At 39.8% G+C, this 19,338-nt stretch overlaps 1 protein-coding gene across 1 annotated transcript in view; it reads left to right on the top strand.

The window, feature by feature from the left end:
- galnt18b (UDP-N-acetyl-alpha-D-galactosamine:polypeptide N-acetylgalactosaminyltransferase 18b) overlaps window positions 1-19,338 on the top strand; it is a 73,216-nt gene that overhangs the window by 13,517 nt on the left and 40,361 nt on the right. The window contains exon 2 of the mRNA XM_041935330.1: window positions 17,275-17,470. Coding sequence (XP_041791264.1) covers window positions 17,275-17,470 — 196 coding nt within the window. The remainder of the gene's footprint in view (window positions 1-17,274; window positions 17,471-19,338) is intronic.

Here is a 19,338-nt window from a genome sequence, read left to right as displayed (position 1 = left end):
CTCATGAATGAGCACGCTAGTTCATACTTGCATCTGGGCAGTGAGGTTTTTATATGACTGAGGTCAATGATACCTATGATAATCTAATGCATGCTATTTTGTGTCCAGTGTTGTGATTTTCCTAGTTTATTTTCTTTCATTTTTTTTATTTTAGACTTCTGTTGGGGTTTTCCCATGTGTTGTATTCCTATTTTTATTATTCAGTTGGATTTTTGACTGCAAACAACTTGTACAATATGTATTATTTGTATTTTGCAGTCAATAATGTATGGCTATAGTCGAGACAACAGTTACAGAATCAGTTAATGAATCACTGTGGCAATCACTTCGACCTCTATGCTTTATAGGAAGTGTAGAGTTTCTTGAGATTTTACATCTTGTAGTTTAGGCTGCATTTTTCAACCTGTATTTCTCGCCTTTCCTTCACCAACAGATCTGCAGTGCAGACAATGACATTTCCATCGACAGTGGAGCATTGTTGTAAAGTTGCTGTCAATCAAGTGTCATCAAGGCCCAACAGAGCTGAGACTTTTTTTCCCAGCCAATCACTGCACCATCTGATTTATTGATGTGTGCACCCACAGAAACAGAACAAAAAAAGAAGTGAGTGTAGCCAGTGTGCTAACTGCAATGACTGTCTTTTTGTGTTCTGACAGAGTGAAGAAACACGTATACACCGCCCGATGCTGTCACCTTCAAAACATTCAACATAAACTGTACCTGTTGCGAAAAGCGTTTTTTTTTCTTGTTAAAGCTTTAATTTCCACAGAAACGGCACGATTCTGTCTTTGAGTTTCACAGCTCCTAATTTAAAGGATGCCATGTTTATTTCAACATGAAAGTGATAAAACAGAGGGAAGAGGGAGGAAATAAAAACACACACGAGATAAAAAAGAAACCTCAAAGGGCTCATTAAAAGATCTCTCCAATAAAGGCAAGGGCAAGCAACAAATAAGACTGAACTGAAAACCAAGTGTGGCAGAAACATGCTTGTGTTTTGTCTCCATAAGCTGTAAAATAGCAGACTCAACAATGTAAGCAAAATAAATAGAAATAGAGCTGATATCAGTTTGATTCTTGTCTCATTTCAGATCAATGTCATTGCATCAGTATGCAAGACAGCACGAGCTGATGTGTTTGATTGGAGTAAAAACCTGACTAAATCAAAGTCCAGGTTATTTAAATGATCTCCCTCCATAATCAAAGTTGGCACTTAATTTTACCAATTTAGTCCACGTGTGAGTAAATTAGAACAGAGCAACACAATTAAATAAGCACATGGGCTGATAATTAGTTTATATGTGTTGGGGTTTTTTTTAGGGTGAATTTTGTGGTTCTTGGATTTGACAACAACTTTATCACATTTCAAGCTGGTTTTATCCCTCCTCCACAGGCAGCTCTGCAGTTTGACCCGCAGGTCATTTCTCCTCCTCTGAACAGAAATGGAGAAATCTTGATTGATATCGTTGTCCAGGCCTTCGGCTAACTTGCAGATGTTAAGAATGGATAGTCAGTGATCAGACCTTAAGAGCTTGGCCATTACTTGTCTGAGCCTGTCTACCCTGTGAGCCTGTTTCTCCTCCGCAGCATTTGTCTCACTTTCTCTCACCTCACTCCAAACACAATAATGTTACTGTTAGCTCTTAACCCACATTATTGATTCACACTTCTCATTCATTTTTGTACTGGAGATGTCTTTTCCAGTGTTAACTTCCCAGAAATGCACAAGTGTCTGCTCTGCTTTTCATACCCTGTATTGTTAACACATCATTATGGGGCACAAAAATATGTAGCATAAATATATTAATTGCCAAAAAAGATGAAGTAGTGTGATTGCACTTACATACTCAGAAGCCTTTTACCAAAAATTAACCACCAGAATGTGAAGAGGTAATAGCTCTAACATTGTGTCGATGATGTCTAAGAATTGTGTGGCAGAAATATCTAGTGAAGTCAACCAGCTAGCCTGGGCCCACGCCAACCAGGCCGGGACTCATTGTCCCAAGAGTCCTGGTTGGAGCTGCTGTGAATCATCTCTGCACTGTGGCCTCCTTCGGTCTCGGAGGCTCTGTTCAGTCCTGATCTGGCCCTGATCACAGGAAGGCTGCTGAGCCTGGTTCCGTTGCCCCCAGGCCAGGTCGAAGCAGACAGGGAACAGCATCAACAGAAAGCACAGCGAGCAGCAGTTAGCGGTTACCCTGACGATACGCTGCCCCTATTTGTTTTACACATTGTACATTTACGGCACAATACAGCAGCTGAGAGAGATTGTTGGGAAGGAAAGGACAAATGTGTGAAGGACTTTATGTCTGTCCTAAGGCTTTCTAATCACTAGCTTCACTCTATAGCATCAAACCCCTGTCACAGGATGGGGAATGGATCTCTCTCTGTCTCCCTCTCTTATCAGACAGCAAGATGAGTTTGTAAAGTTTAAAGTCATAAAGGTCTAACTCTCCCCAGTTTGAAAGCTCGGTTATCTCTGCGTTGCTTCGGGTCACCAAACGTGTCCCTTTCACTCAAAATATCATCCACCGAGTGCTACCTGAAAGATAGCGTTAAGACAGGCTCATTGTCAGCAGTCATGCACACTACATATTGCAATGATGCTTTTACCTTTAACAGATGTCAAAATGTGGTCCGCCAGGTCCTACAGCCAACACCAACAGAGGAGTGGGGATGAAATTAGTTTGAGGCCAGCTTTCTTATGGCCAAGGCATGTAAAAACTAAAGACTGACTAAAGATTTCCACTGCGACGTGAAGTTGCTAGAGGAGGTATATCAGTCCTCATCAAACGTTTGTGTTTTAATTAGCCAAGGCAACAGTCCTTTGACTCCCTGGAAAAGTAACAGGCTGTCACGGTCTTAGTGGGAAGGGTGATTTTTGATTTTGCTTTCAATCAGAAAAAAATCTGAAAATGATGATCTGTACCAAAACAAGCATCTTCTCGTATGTCTGGAGAATATGATTTGGAGGCTGATGCATCTCTGTAGCACCACAGTGCGTCATTTATAATGTCTTGTTGTGACACATTTTACCTTTATCAAAAAATTGCAGCTTCTGCGATTTGGATGTTGCACTTGGCGGTATTACAATTTGGATTTGGATTTTTTTTATTAATTATTCAGCCGCGATCTACATTAGAGACAGAATATTTCATATATTCATATAGGGGGGATGCACCTCTTCTCAGTGACATACGTCTTCCTGGTTGGACCATTACGGTCTGAACGTGAATTATACAAATTGCCAACTTTCAGATGAGGAAACTGATTGGATGTCTCAAGGTTACTTTCAGTTTCAGTTTGAGTTTTGATTGAATTGTCTTGATCACAAGGCTGCATCCTGCCACAATGATAATACCGCTATACTTTTCCCCTTTGAAGTCTTTGTCATGCACATGAGTACATTTAAAAAGCTGAGTAGAAACCTGATTATGAATATGCATGGCTGTAAGAAATACATCCGGGGAAATCAGGTGTCTCTAATCCCCTAACCTGATTACTGACGACAGGTTTCATGAAATGAAGACGTTTCAGAAATCAGGTGAATGTAAAAAAAGCCGTCTGTAATCTGATTACTTAAATGCTTAACTGTTTACTTAATGTAAACACACCAGGTTAGAGCAGTTCAGTACCGGTGCATAAACATGTAACAACAGAAAACACAGCCAAATGTTCCCATTCATGTTGGTGTAAGGGGTGTGAATGGTAAAATGCGTTTTTGTATGCCGTGACCATTTGTCAGCTCTTCCATCAGGGGAGAGTCACATCTAAAACCGCAGCACAAACCCTGGGAGATGAGCAGCTGTTTGAATAGAGACTCTCACAATAGTTCTGGTTGATAAGTGACCTGTGCCTCATTTCCCTCAAAATCCTCCCGAGTGAAAAATCAAGGAGCTCTCCACCTGAATAAATGATGTATGCCCCATACCAGCCATCAAGAGGCCATGATCAAAAACAAAACATAAAATGAAATACTGCATGTCTGTGTCTGCCATCCATATCCATGTGTGCTTCATTAATATAGAGCAGAGACTTTCTACATGCAGCTGGTTAATAAAAAAGACAAACTCCACAGTGCTTTAAAGATTCTGTTATTACTTGTCAGTGAAATATTAAACACTGTATGTCAGAAACCTCACATCTTAGGATCTTTTCCTATTCATTAAAGCCTCTTCGTGGCATGGTGCCATTGGTGGGCAACATTTTTGTCCAGCTTGGCTGGAATAATTTACATTGCTATAAAGGCATCAAATAGTAAAATATTAAGGAAAAGAAATTCTCTGAGAACTCAGTAGGTCCTCTGTTGAATACATCTACGCCTTCTGTAATAGCAAAGGTGAAATAATTCACGATAATTTTAACAGTCACTGACAGACCATGACTTATTGCTCTTTACAAGATATATATTTTACTTAGATGAATTGGCTGCTTTGATTTTGATTCATGTTCTGTTCCACAGCCAAGTGTTTATTTGCTAAAGCCTGTAGTTTGGATCAGGAGTGGGAACTATTTCCTCCTCAACATAAAGCTGGTCGCCATCCTGACCAAAATCCCAAAAAGGTGTCAGTTCTTTGGTTTTCTCTTTCTCTCTGTGTCACACAAACACACGCAAATGCCAACCTTTTGGTTTTTAGCCACATCCGCATGCATGTTTCTAGGGATGACAGCGTCAGTTGGTCAGCTGGTCAGTTAGTCCATTGAAATCTCAGCAGTTATAGAATGGATTGCCATTATACTTTGATGATACATCCGTGCTTCCCAGAGGATTAACCCCGCTTGGCTTGGTGATCCTCTGACTTTTCCTTTACCACCAACAGCAGGTAGAAATGTGTCACTTATCTTTACAAATATCCCAACATCCACTAGATGGAAAATGCTACAGACTTTCCCAGACGATGTATCCTAATGACTTTGGTGATCATAAGGTTCACATTTGTGGTTTTTGAGTGAACTGTCTCAACCATGAAGTTTGGTACAGACAGGATGAATTGTTAGAATATTGATAACCCCATGACTTTTTGCTCCAGCACCACCACCAAATGAACATTTCAGTGTGTCCAGTACTGTGATTTATGACAGAACACCTGCAAAATGAATGACATTCCCATCAGCCTCAGCCGTACTTAGTGTTTAGTGCTAGTTAGAAAATCTAAACTGAGATTATAAACGTAGTGAACATTACCTGCTAAACTTTTACCTTAGTGCCGCCTCACGGGGCAGCTAACACGGCTTTAGCCGCTTAGCCTTGTTTCACAGTTTCTTGGTATCTGAACAGATTAATTTATTCATATAAATACAAATATTTATTGGTGTGAGAGCTGTTTACTCTCAACTAATCTGATAGAAAGTTTAGAACACAGCAGAATTTAGTGTACCTCATACAAACTTAAAGCACTACCACACAGTACAGAGACAGAGACTGTGCTTCATTGTTTGTGATTATCTGGCTGACATGATTTGCCCTTTTCTGTTCTGTTCATAAGGGAAGCTGAAATATTTTAGGACCTCTGTTCTCTTCTTCTACTCATGCATTTTTCAAGATGTTCTTTTTGTTTTGTGACTTTTTTTTAAAACTCTCTGAACAGTGATCACAATCCAAACAGTCAACATCAAGTTTCTGTTTTCTTTCTTGTAGTCATGTTGTGTTATTGAACACTCTGAAAACTCAGCCACAAAGCACGGTGATGGTCTTGGTTGAAAAATTCCAGAGGTTATATTTCGAAACATCATTGCTAGTATGTAATTGGTATTGGCTCAGAAAGACATGTCCTAAGTGATAGATGAATGGTATTCTTCAGCCTCTGCTTCCTCATGCCTCAGGCCACATTAATTTATTTTTCTGACCCAGGTGAATGCTCTGAAATATGTCTGATTTATATCCTACGCTGATGAGTGTTTTTCTGAGTAGAAACTACACCCCAGACTCCAGTTTGTAAAGAAAACAACCCCCCGTAAAAGACAAATGATGTTAAACGCAGGGCACAGATAAAACTTGCGAGATAAAAAGTGAAATGATACAGCGAAGAAGCTTTTTTTTCCCCCCACAGGCTCAGCACTGAGGAAGTCAGATCTGATAGGAGGTTATAGAAAAGGCATCTCAGATGACTGAATTTAATGGAATAACAAATCCAGCCTTTCACGTTGAACAGTGGGAATGACAAATGTGGAACAGGAGTCAAAATGGCCAAAGCTTGATATCAAATAGAATTGGCACTGTCTCATCATATCTGTTCTTATTCAAAAGAAGGAAAATATTGCAGCCAGTTGCTCAGAATTTGTCAGCGTTAATGACATTGTATTTCTAGAGGAGAATCTTTCTCCAAAAGGATGAAAAAGCACAAAGAAAGCCTTTGTACCCCTCTGAAGGGCACGGGTGATTTCAACGCTTTAATGAGGAGAAATGAACAAAAGGGTTAGAGATGACAAAGACCGCTGCAAGTAAACATGACCCTCCTCCTGAATTCTGCCACTGCATATCCCCTCTTGGGAATAAACAAAGAAAAAGACAAAGCCACATACCCCTCTCCTCTTTCAAGAGGAAATGTCAGTGTGACGTGCCAGCTACTGATGCGTCCTAATGAGAGAATTTCCCCCCTACTCCAGAGCCAGTCACAGGGGCCCATACGGCACCTATATACTGGTGGACCCAGTAAACACACTAATTGGTTATTAGCTGTATTTACTGTCAGGAAAGAACAGATTTCTTGTGAGAGAGGAGGTATAACAAGGCATAAATGTGCTATAAACTATAAATATGCTGTATAAGTATGCACAGCTCATCATGGCCATTTTATAGGTAACCCATACATTTACAGAACAACACACTCATAGGTTTTTATAAGTTATTATGCTTTTTGTGGCGGGGACTCTGCCTATTTTATGAGCAGTTAATGCATTTGTTGATGTATTTTTTGGCCACTAGGGGCAGCAAAGCAAGCTCTAAATAATGATAATAATTTTAAAGACCAACATGTTGGGAAACAGTTGCCTATTTGCACATCCAGCACACACAGGGCAACATTAGCATGTATTTGGAGTTGTGTTTCGAGCCACCCGATGAGTGAAAGTCCAATATTCATTCCATTTTAGCTCTGTTTTGGTCTCCTGAGGGAAATATCTGGCTATTTAGCTGCTAAATGTGCCACAGTGTTCTCCAAATTCTCCAAACTTTGGGTGCTGTTGATGTTGTTTATCAGAGTTTTTTCACTGAAAACAACTGTCTGCTGCATGCTGGAGAAAAAGTTACTTGTGTGAGCAGTGAGAGTTTAATAAAACAGGAATTTGTGAGCCAGAAAACCAAAACCAAGAGCTGAGAGAGGCTAAAATGCTCCATAGAGAATAGAGGACTGGCAGAGTGAGGTGATAATTCATCACACATTCATCTGACCCACTGTAAATCTAAGAAATAACATTAAAGTTAATATTGTTTAGTGCAGCTTTAAAGTTGGTGTGATATGAAAAGGGTATGATGGGTAACATCTTATAGAACCAAACCTTGTGCATCATTATGCAGGCCAATTCATTGCATTAAATACTAAAACCTGTACAATGGTGCTGATTTAATAACTGTGGGATTGACTGACTGACTGGTTTTATCTGGTTTGAACAAAATAAATATGCTCACACGCAATCAACAAATTAATTTATTTTGTCCTTTAATGTGTAGACCGTCTGTAACAGTATGAATAGCTGCGGCATACACAGATAAAAAGCAGTTATATAAGTGTCTCTTTATAAAAAAGAGCATAGTCTTTAGTCTAGACTGTGGACTAGCCGGGAGGTTGTTTCCTGAAGATCTGAACACTCTCCCGGCCCTGCTCTTGGGGGACCTGAGATAGGATTTGGAACCAGGCAATGCCGTGATCAATTAAATCTTTAAATTGATTCTGAACCTCAGAGGCAGCCAGTGCACAGATGATAAGAGGATAGATAGATAGATAGATAGATAGATAGATAGATAGATAGATAGATAGATAGATAGATAGATAGATAGATAGATAGATATCAAAAAAGCAAGCAGGAGTAATATGCTGGAGCAATATGATTGTGTTATTTAGCTTCTGTTAGGAGCCTACCAGTAATATTTCATGCTACTTGCAGCTAAAAAGGTAAAGACAGGAACATAACAAGTTCAATCAAGAGATGAAAGCGTGGCTGACCTTCTCTTTGCCGCTGCAAGATAAGAGCAGTTGTATCAAAACAGTATTTGTGAACTGAGACACAACTTAACCTGTCTCTTCACCTGCTAACCCATCAAATTAGAATGAAAAAAAACAAGTTATACATTTAGACAAGAGTATGTAAAAGAGGTGGGAACGGAGTCGTCTGTGTCAAGCTGTTACAAAATGCAAATTGGTGTATTTTTCTATGAACTACTCTTATGTGAGTGCACTGAAGAGAGCAGAACACGATGAAGTGGAGCCATATAACTGTGAGTTGCTGTTTCTGTTGGAAATAAAACAATAAAAAAGACCTAAAACAGCCACCGCAATTGTATAATTTATGTAAAGGATCTGTTTCCAGTGTAGCCCCCTCATTCATTTGAATGCAACCGCTGCGTTGAGGCAGCGGGGCTGCCAGAGCAGGGGGTAACAAACACAGGGCCACCCGGCAAGCAAGTTGCACCTGGTGGAACATCTTCCAGAGGGGTGGCCTATCAAAAATTTAAAATAAAACATTAGCTGCTGTGATAATCCTCATGGGTATTAAAATCCTGAGTATTATAATTATCGTTATGAGTATTATAAGCAGTGGGTTGTGTTTTACTGATGATAAGACTTTAAACTCATGAATCTGTCATTTATACCAGCCTTCCCGGATCATCATTGTATCAGTGCTACCTGAAACATCACTCCCCCGTCAGTGCTGCCTTTAACCACCCAAAGGATGCTTTTGCAGTATTGAGGCATTATGTAGAGACTTATTTAAATATCTGCTGAAGTATGCATGGATGCATGGAAACAATGATAATATTTACCTCCACTAACTTGAATTGAATGCTCCTGTGTTTAAGGTGCAGAGGAATGGTTTGGAGTGAGTTATGATGGCAGATATGTTGTTTTTCTTCCATTGGGTGATGCAAGTGGCTTTTGTGTCCTGTTGCTTTTGATTTCCTGTTACCACATATGTACACTATGTGCAGAATGCTGGATTTTACAACGTTGAGTCCAAAAAAGCTTAGAAACTGTGTAAAACATAATTAAAAACAGAATGCATTCACAAAGTGTGTTTAACAGTTTCATAAAGTGTTTCTGTGCCCATATAGTGATATTCTTTATACAATCATGTGTTCACAAAGTGCTTCACTCCATTCTCGCTTGTGAATAACTGAGCCTTTCCAGGATGCTCCTTTCATACCCAATCGTGATACTGTTACCTGTGGAATGTTCCAAACAGGTGCTTTTGGATCATTCCACAACTTTCCCAGTCTTTTGTTGCTCCTGTCCCAAATTGTCTGAAACATGTTGCTTCCACTCAAATTCAGAATAAGCAAATATTTACAAAGATCATGGAAGCTGATGAGGTTAAACATTAAATATACTGTCTTTGTATTGTTTCAATTGAATATATGTCAGAAAGAATTAGCAAATGATCACATTTTGGTTAATTTATGTTTTACACAGCGTCCCAAATTTTTGGAATCAGGGTTCTAATCACTTATTTTTGTGTGAACTAATACTGTTTAGAAGACCACATGAACCGTTTCAACTTGTACATTTATGAATGTAATAACATTTGAGGTGTCGCTTGGTTCCACACTACTACAGTCTATGTTATGTGTAAACACTAAATCTGAATTAGGGGACTAAGGGGAACAATATAAAGACTGAATAGTATTGCACAGATGACAGAAGCTTAGTGAAAAACACATCTAATATGTGCTGTAGAGCATGAGGACCTAAGTGATGACGATGGTGCTAAGCCATGCCCTGTGTACCTACTCAATAAGAGTGGCTAGAGCGGGGCAATATGGTTGAAATCAATATCACAATATTAAAGAGAGTATTTTCAGCTGCATTAGTGATTGATTATACATTCCTCTCAAATGAGAAGCCGGGAAAGGAAGCTCAAAGATCAGCAGCTGTTGTAACAAGCTGTTGTTAAGATGTGTAGTCTTGAGCTGCTCCGCTGGAAAGGCGATTGGAAAACTGGTTAATGTGACTGTGGCAGCATGCAGGGGATTTTCTACGCTATTGTCAAAACTGCTTTGAACGTGAAAAGTTTTTAAAATACTTGATCTCCTTTAGCTGACAGGCTCTTTGATACCAAGTTGTAGAAACGCCGGTGTGTCCTGAAATTTTCATGTGCATGATGAGACCTGTTTTTTTTCCAGACTGAAGTCTACGTCAAGGTCTTCTCCTCCCTCTCAGTCGGTGTCAGAATGAATATACAATGAATATTTTGACTGCACCAAAGCGTTTGATGCTGTGGCTTCATGCTCCGCGCTCATTATTTTGGATGTAAAATGACACAATGACTGAGGATAAATTGCTGTCTGCTGTAATTGGAGGGCATTGACAGATAAAGAACTACTCGTTTTTTAAACGGTTGCCTGTTGTCAGGGTCCAATAGGGAACTTTATCTGATTAAAATAATATTCACCTGTCAGTTTTAGTTTGTAGTTAAATACCTATGACTTCTATGGTATCTGTCTCTATCTCGCCATGTTACACTGACAATTTTGTTGCTCTGTATATCTCTGCAAGTTCAGTCAGGATGCAGGTAGGCTTTAAATTATTGAGCTAAAACACAGAAGTGAACTGTGTTTGGCTTACCCAGGAGTGCTGTTCAGACACAGTGTGACAGTTAACATTAACCCTTAAATTCATGTCTGTGTTGGCAAACTATCCTACACGCCTCAGGTCTTTAGAGACCCTGTGGTGGTTACAGAATAAAACATTGCTTGTAAACTTAAGTACTAACAATGAGAATCTGCCAAAAACACATTTTTTCCATATTGATATTTTTATATTTATATATTATGTGCACATTTCCCAAAGAGCGTGTGCACGCACACTCTGTTAGCATCTGCAGTCCACAGTGATGAAGATGATGCTTTAACTTAACATCACGTGTTCAACTGCCTGTAAGTTGTGCTTTATATTAAAAATACATACAGTTCAAGGCATAAATGATAGAAACAGATGTTTCATGCTTGGAATTATTCAGCATGAAAACAAAACCTGAATGTGCAGTAAATAGTATTCAGCTCGCTGCCCTTTATAATTCATGTTCCTGGGTGGAAATCTTTGATTGATTTACCTGCTGCTCGAGGCAGACGTTATTCCTAAGCACATGTGACTGATGACTTGGTAAGTGAAATATAATCTTCATCATTAGCTGCTTCAGACATGCCTTTTTACTGTCATCAAAACCCTCCAATATCAAAGGAAGCGCTGCTCTGCAGTATACCTGCACGAGCATGTTACTGTGACCAGCATGAAGAAACACACCTGGTATTATCCGCTACTTACATACCTGCACCCTTAGATATCTCAGGTCTCAAGAACTCGATAAAATATGTGGAGACCGGAGATTTTGACATTTTGACAGCAGAAAATTGTAAAATATAATTTTAGCAGAGACAGAGGCTTGAGATTGAATAAAATGAATACATAAACACATATCATGAATCACAAATTACTCTCAAGGCCCGAGGTACCGTCAGTTTGCTAGTCATTAAGGGTTGATGACTAGCACACTGACTCTGGATGTCCATTTGACAGTTTGCGGCCTGTGGTATACAGTAAAGATCCGTCTGCTGAGATTTTACCCCTTTATTGATTTTCACTAAAATTGTTCTAGCAGCCAAATGCTTCCTTCTTTGCTCCCAGCGTACAATAGAGTTTAGAGTATGAAGAGGCAGGTAAATAATTCAGGCCTCACAGCAGTTTTATCAAAAGCCTACATCTGTACCACCGCGAGTTGGCGCTGCATGGAAGAGAGTTATCTGAGGTGTCAAAAATGATTATGATTTCCGCCTTAAATTCAAAATATTCTCCTCTACGCAGTCAGGGAGGGAGTGAATAAATATAATTTGATAAAATCTTTGTGGGGCAGTTTCATCACTGTGAACTATCTGATACGGCATAAAATTTAATAATTCAATATGTGCTGCTGTGCCTCTAAAAAAGTAGGTTCATGTAGGTCCTGGAGGTTTATTGTTCTCTTTCAGTGAAGTCTCTGCTAAGTGTCTCAGTTTGTTCTCCAGTGATTTGTTTTTTTCAGTTATGTTAATGAAAATGAGCGTGTACATGTATTTGTATATCTTTCCTCCTGCTTCTCTCCTCTGTGGCTGTGGGAGAAGACAGCTATAACTCAGTTGCTTTGCTGTGCATGCAGGGGAAGCACACTTAGTGCTGCACTTCACACACGCCTGGAGTGCTGCTGGGAAGCTTAGGGAATACTTCACCTGTCTGCGCACACATACACACTCACACTAGTTCTTGCCTCAGGTATTTGGCCGTGCTTTACTTGAGTTAGCACCAAGGTTAGTTGACTGAATGTGTACTCAAGAGGAAGCCACTCTCCAAACAGCAAGGTTACAGTAAGTCACGTGACCTGTTCGATGAAAAACAAGTCATGTGGAGCAATGTGAAATTGTTTTGTTCTGTGAGATTTATTTGGACCCGTAGCAGTAAGGTTGTACTGGCATGTTTGCAAGTCATCTACCGTGAGGGCACCACTGAAACAACATGCTAAATGGGCTACGTTGCCGAGGTTTCCCTGTCCAAATGACCTGCTGTAACCACTGCTTCAGGGATCTGCTGCTGAGGAAACCGTCTCTGTAGGCTCAATTAATCACCACCACAAGCTCTCAGATGAATGGGCCTTCAGGCACACTTGCCAGCACTGAAAGACTTTCAGAACTTTTATGCTGTTCTTAGTCTAATCACAGTGTTGTCTTATCAAGAGCTGAGACACTTTCCCTCTGCTTCACAGCAATGAACCTTTAACAACTGTGTGCTGAATGTGAGGAGAAGTCAATCCGCCTCGGGCTCGTACCGTTCACTGTGCACTGTTCTCTCAACTTGGATGTTGGTTGCCTTTCTGATTTGTTAATGTTTCACTGAGAATTTTAGAAAATGCAGCCACGTCATTGCGGTTTGTAAAAGATAAAGAACTGTGTGTGTATAATACTGCAGGCTACTACATCTTGTATAGTCAATGTAAGAGGCTTTGGTCACTCTGCTATTTCTTAATTAGCAATATTAATTATGTATATATATTATAATAATAGGTAATAAATAATATTACCTGCAGCTACATATATATGTACATATATATATCACAGTTAATAAGACAGTTTCCTTTGGCAAACTCACACTTGGTACAGTCCAGCTATAATTGAATACATTAATATTTAACATTTCACACAGTGCCTCACCATCTAAAGCTAACAACGTGTGTACTATAACTAGCTACACAATATCTGAGGATATTAGCTTCATACTGGTTTAGCACAAAGCTGCCTGCATCATTAAAATCAGAAGAAATGGTTCAGCATTTTGTTAAATATTCTTTTTTTAGTTAGATGAGAGATCATTATGCCCTCAGCTTGACAGCTTAGTCTGTAAAACCTCAACTAGTCATTGTTAAACCTTTTTATACCCAGATAAGATATAACATGTTAATAAGAGAACTTTTGAGGTGTTGGTAGGCAAATTTTGTAACCTTTGGACAGAGCCTGGGTAGCTGTTTCCCCCTGTTTTCAGTCTTTGTGCTAAGCTAAGCTAACCAGCTGCTGGCTGTAGCTTCTCATTTACTGTAGCCTACAGATATGAGAGTCGTGTCCACCTTCTCATCCAACTCTCTGAGAGAAAGTGAATGCCCGGCTAGCCTGTAGGATTTAATGCAGCCCAACTTTATGACTTAACTTCAGCCCCGAGTAGCAGATTGTTATCACTTCAGCTGGTTTCAGCTATGCTATGCTAATATTGTGATTCACACCCACCCCCCAAAATGCTCTAGCTCTTGGTTGTTTGTAGGGCTGCAACCAACAATTAATAATAAACTAATAAAATAAAAATGTCAGAAAATAGTGAAAGATGTTGATCAGTGATCGAAAGCCCAGAATGATGTCTTGTTTGTCCACAACTCAAAGATATTCAGTCTGCTCTCATAGAGATATAATGAAACCAGAAAACATTCATATTTAAGAAGCTGGAAACAGACAATTTAGAATTTTTGTATCTTAAAAAGATACTCAAACCGATTAATCGATTATCAAAATAGTTGCTGATTAATGTAATAACTGACAGCTAGTTGATTAATCATTGCCGTGCTAGTTGTTTGAATAGCTTAGTTTCAAATAAATAATTCAACTGCTCAAAATTGCACATCTTAGCTTCATATTTGAGGGAAAATGGTGTCGATCTTCTAGCGTAAGTTCTTGTCGAGAAAGCAGAAGGGCATTTTTGGCCACTTGGGGGCAGCACCGACAACATTGAGGTGTTATTACCGTTTAAGTTGATGCGGCAAACTGCTTAGCAAACAGTCATTTTTTACATTTCCAGCAGTTCCTGAGCAACGTTGTTCATTTGGACTCGGGTTTCCGTCCTCCTAGCGGATGAAAGTCTCTCTTTTAGCTCTGTTTTTGGTCTCCACCTACTTCTGAGGAAAACTGTCTGGCTGTTTAGCAGCTAAAAGCTAATTATGTCTGTCTGCTGTTTGGTGCTGAGCAGGTCACATTGAGCGGGAGCTTTTTTCACCAGCTGTTCAGAGGCTAGTGAAAGCTTCTTCGTAAAGGTCACAGGGACACGCTGTTGAGGTAAATATGAACATGTCCTCTAAATAACCAAATGTGTAACAGAGGTTCCACTGCATGTTGTCATTTTACAGGATACAAACTCTGTACTGGTGCAGTCGGTTTGTTCACCTTCCAAAGACATTTGCTGTAAGCTCCTTCCTTTTCTGAGCAGTTCTCTTTGTTTTGGTTCATAATGTAATCCCTTCATGCTTCCATATTGTTGTCATAGTTTTTACTTGGCTGGCTGTTTGTCATTCGTATGTTAAACAATCTGCTCATGAATATTAACCTCCCCCAATCTGCTTAAAACACATGCATACTGCACAAACACACACAAGCACACGCAGAAGGGCAGGTGTTTTCATCACTTTTGGGGACATTACATTGACTTACATTAATATCTTGGAGCCCCTCACCATAATCATTACCAATAACCTTAACCCTTATCCTAACATTAACCTAAACCTAACCTTAACCCCAGTCTGCAACCTAGAACTTAATGATATGCATTATGTGGACTTTGGTTTTGTCGCCCTAAGGAAGCCGAGTCCCCACAATGTCACTATGTAAATGTGTTTGTGTCCCCACAACATGAGTACTACATGTCCGTACTCTCTCTCTCTCTCTCTCTCACACACACACACACACACACACACACACACTTAACCTTGTATTTTGCTTGCAGTGTCACTGAGGACTCAGAGCCTTTTCTCTCCTCTTTGGGTCTTTGAGGCTTCTCTGTTTATGTTACCTCCTCACTGTTTCAGTACACGTCTGCGGGGTTTTTTTTAAAAAAAGTATCTCACTCTTCATTTATTAGCCTAAACTGTTCATTCATCTTTATCATGTTCTGGAACTTAAGACACATATTAATTTAAAATGGTGTCAACACCACAACACAGCGCACAGCTATGACAAATAATATTAATTAAAAGAAGAAATTCTTCTTCATTCTTCTTCTAACTTGCATTTCATTTTTAGGCTGGAAACAAAACAGAACTGTTTATTATGTCTGGTGTGTTGTGAATTTTTCCCGATAACTTCAGTCAGTCAGCAGTAACCTGAAATACAGAACCTGTATAATGAAATAGTTTTTTATGTTGTGTATCCTCAATATGCTGCAGGACTAATGCCCTCTCTTTTAATGAAATTATTGAATAATAGCAGATCCAGCAACAGTTTTCATTTGTTTTGCTGCTGATCAGGACATTTTAGATAACAATACGCAATTATTATCCATGTTTTAAATGAGCTGAATTATTCTGAAGTAAATTATTGTATTATTATTTCATAGGTCGTACAGATATAAGCTCTTTTTTATGTACAGCACTGAGGCAATCTTACAGTCTTTGTCACTCATCTCAGTGCCCATGAAACGACATTCAAGATTTCTCAACTTCACTGGGTTATCACCACCAACCTCTCACCCACACCTGCATATTTTTACAGATCATGAACATTGCTGTGCTGTTCAGTAACACTAAAACTCTTTAATATTCAGATCAGACTGTGGCACGTTTTTAAATCCCTGCATAATGTCCTAACAGGTACAAGGATTCAATGAAAATGACTGTATTTAATGTTAAACCTGGCTGTTTGCACTGCTGACAGGTTTTTATTTGTGGTGTAAAAAATAAACGAACAGAAGACAAAGTCTTCTTCTTCTTCAAGACGATATGACTATATTTCTATCTCATTTCTATCCTATATTTTTGGCATTTTAAACAATCCGCTGTGGGTAAAGCTCCTTGACTGTTTAGCACCGAAGTTTGCCTCTAAAGTGTATTAAAACCTTGGAAACAGGACAGAATTTCTAACCGATGCCACCAGTGTTTTATGGAGTCTAGACATGAACTGAGTCTACCAACAAGGACTACAAGCAGTAATATACTGTACTGTTTGTCACACTAAATGTGTGTGTGTTGAACGTCTCCCTGCTCTCAGTGCTGTCAGTGCTGCTCAGCTATGAAATGAGTCAGGACTGCACTCATTTTGAACCCTTCGGTTTTCAGCCCTTTACAGGGAGTCCGTCTACAGTGCTCTGTAGTGTAAGAGCACTCACAGAGAAATGTTCACTGACTCCAAAAATGATCACATGTTGCCATTTGATTAATTATTAAAGGAAGCTTTAATTAGTGTGTTAATGTAGTGATACGCTTATGGAAATGAGTTTCACTTTGTGCTCTCTACGTAGGTCAAAGAGCAATGTCAGCTACAGGACTGCCCACCAGCTGCTGGTAGGGACTGACTCTTTTGTTCAAGGGCAGCAGCGCTTCCATGCCTATGAACTCCCAGTGATCCTGTTGAAGGACAGCCAATCACTCTCTGTAAATTACAGGCCACCCCTCACCTGCTAACATGCATTACAGCACAAGGAAAACAGCATTTATCACAGTGATTATATTAGGCCATATCATTTTTCTACATTCCTTAAATGTCACCTTACGCACCACCTCAGCGGTAGGTTGAGAGGCTGTGGCCCAGACGGATGCTCATGCTATTTGTCTTCCTGTGCCTCCTAGAAACTCCGGGGAGGGGAGAGGACGGTCAGGCGGACACATCATTCTCTGACTCGTCATTGTTCGCTCGCTGGGGTCAGGAGCTCAGCCCGGACAACCGACGGGTGGCACTGAAGATGTTCCAGTACTATGGATATAATGCCTACCTCAGTGACCGTCTCTCTCTAGACAGGCCAATACCAGACCTCAGGCCTGATGGGTAAGACTGCAGGTAGAATGGTGCTCAAACACTGACATTTTCATAGGCTATCACCCTACACTAGATTCTAGCTGTTAATATAGATCTATAAAATATTATGTTTAATCAAGATGATTGATGCTGATTTGCAGCATTGCTGCATCATGGCCTAACACACCCAGAGGTGTTAAAGGGGTAGCCACCACCGGATACACAGTATGGCAAAATCTCTGACAAACTGTCACTGTCTCAGTGCTGCAGCTAACAATTATTATAATCATTATCCTGCCACTTATTTTTTCTGTTCATCAATGTGTCCAGAAAATGTCACAACATGCCAGTTATAACATGCCCAGATCACTTGTATTATCAAAAAAAATGAAAGATTGGTTTTCTGTATAGCCAGACAAAAGCTTCACATTCCTACATTTGAGAAGCCAAATGAAAAAAGAAACATCTAGCCAATCATAATAGTTGCAGACTATTTTTCGATCTGTTAACGCCAATTGCTTAATCATCTCAGCTCTAGTTTCATTGTCCGATCAACCTATCTGCCCTGGTGTTCTGTGCTGTTTCTTGTTCACCATTAACTTTTCAGTAATAAACAAAGGAACTCACGAGGCACTTGCCGTGCAGAAAAACACTGTCGTTCCGTCTCAATCACTGATTGCCTCTGATTGAAAACCAATGAAAATTTTACTTCTGCCCACAGCATTCAGCAAAATTACCTGCTGCTCAGTTAATCATATTATGTAGGTAAAGGGAAACTCTTGTTTGCTGTAGATTTGGTTAAGGGGTGATTGTTGTTGTACCAATATCTGTCACCCCGACGGCCGTCTGAAGCTAACAGGATAAAGTACATGTCTTTCATCTGCAGCCTATAGATTAAGTGGTTCTTGCATTTTCAAAGCCTTGCGCAGTTATTTGATTAAGTCCAGGACAAATATCTCCCTGCAAAGTCAACACACTATCACTGGTTAACAATAGTTAGCTGTGACTCAGTTTTCCGCACTGCTTTCATGTTCACATCACCAAGGTTACAGGAGCACACAAGACTACATCCTGGTGTGAAGGTTTACACAGCTCACACATCTTCAGGGCATTCTCTGCACTGCACATGACTAAACTCCCCTCAGACCACCCATTCCCACTAATACTGGCTCTGTACACTCATCTAAAACTGTTCTGGAGGATACATTACTCACACACATTTTGCACATATTTCCCAAAAGTAATGCCCGAGCCACGGCATCCCATAAATACAACAGGCTTTTGGCCGTAATAAAGAGCATGATGTGGTAACAGCGATGTGATTTTGTTCAATTTGACAGGCAGGACAGGAAACGGGTGAGATATCACAATCCCAACACCATTCATTCTGCACAATTAAATTAAACGGTCATGTCAAGAGGATTACCACGACACATGCTGTGATTGAGGGAATAATTGTCTTTTAACGCATTTGTGTCATTACACACAGAAAAAAATCTGAGCAGGATTTTCATTTATAATTAAAACTAAAAGGGACATAACCTGCAGCTTTATGGTCAGATTTTTACAGCCTACTCTGTCTGCATTTCCTGGAAACAGGCACCAGCTTCGTCTTCAGAGAATAGGCTGGACTCTGTATTCACAATGAAAATGTCAGCATGCAGTGGCAAAAAACAATATTGTAAAAGGGAAAGAGAGCAGTTTGATGCCAGACCTTACCACAGGGCCAAATATTTATTGCTCCTAAACTGATCCCTTTTAGAACTGCATTGCAGGTGCTCCACTGTTGCGGTAGCACTCTAATCGTTAAATTTCCCAAAAATTGCTGGCCATGAACTGGTGCCAACATTTATACCTTGATTCATGATAGGGTCCTGATATTGTCTGCCAAGTACCTG

The sequence above is a fragment of the Chelmon rostratus genome, chromosome 1 (assembly GCF_017976325.1).
Source record: "Chelmon rostratus isolate fCheRos1 chromosome 1, fCheRos1.pri, whole genome shotgun sequence".
Classification (NCBI taxonomy): domain Eukaryota; kingdom Metazoa; phylum Chordata; class Actinopteri; order Chaetodontiformes; family Chaetodontidae; genus Chelmon; species Chelmon rostratus.
The sequence above is the reverse complement of the archived record's forward strand: the minus strand, read 5'-3'. Positions and strand labels throughout refer to the sequence as shown.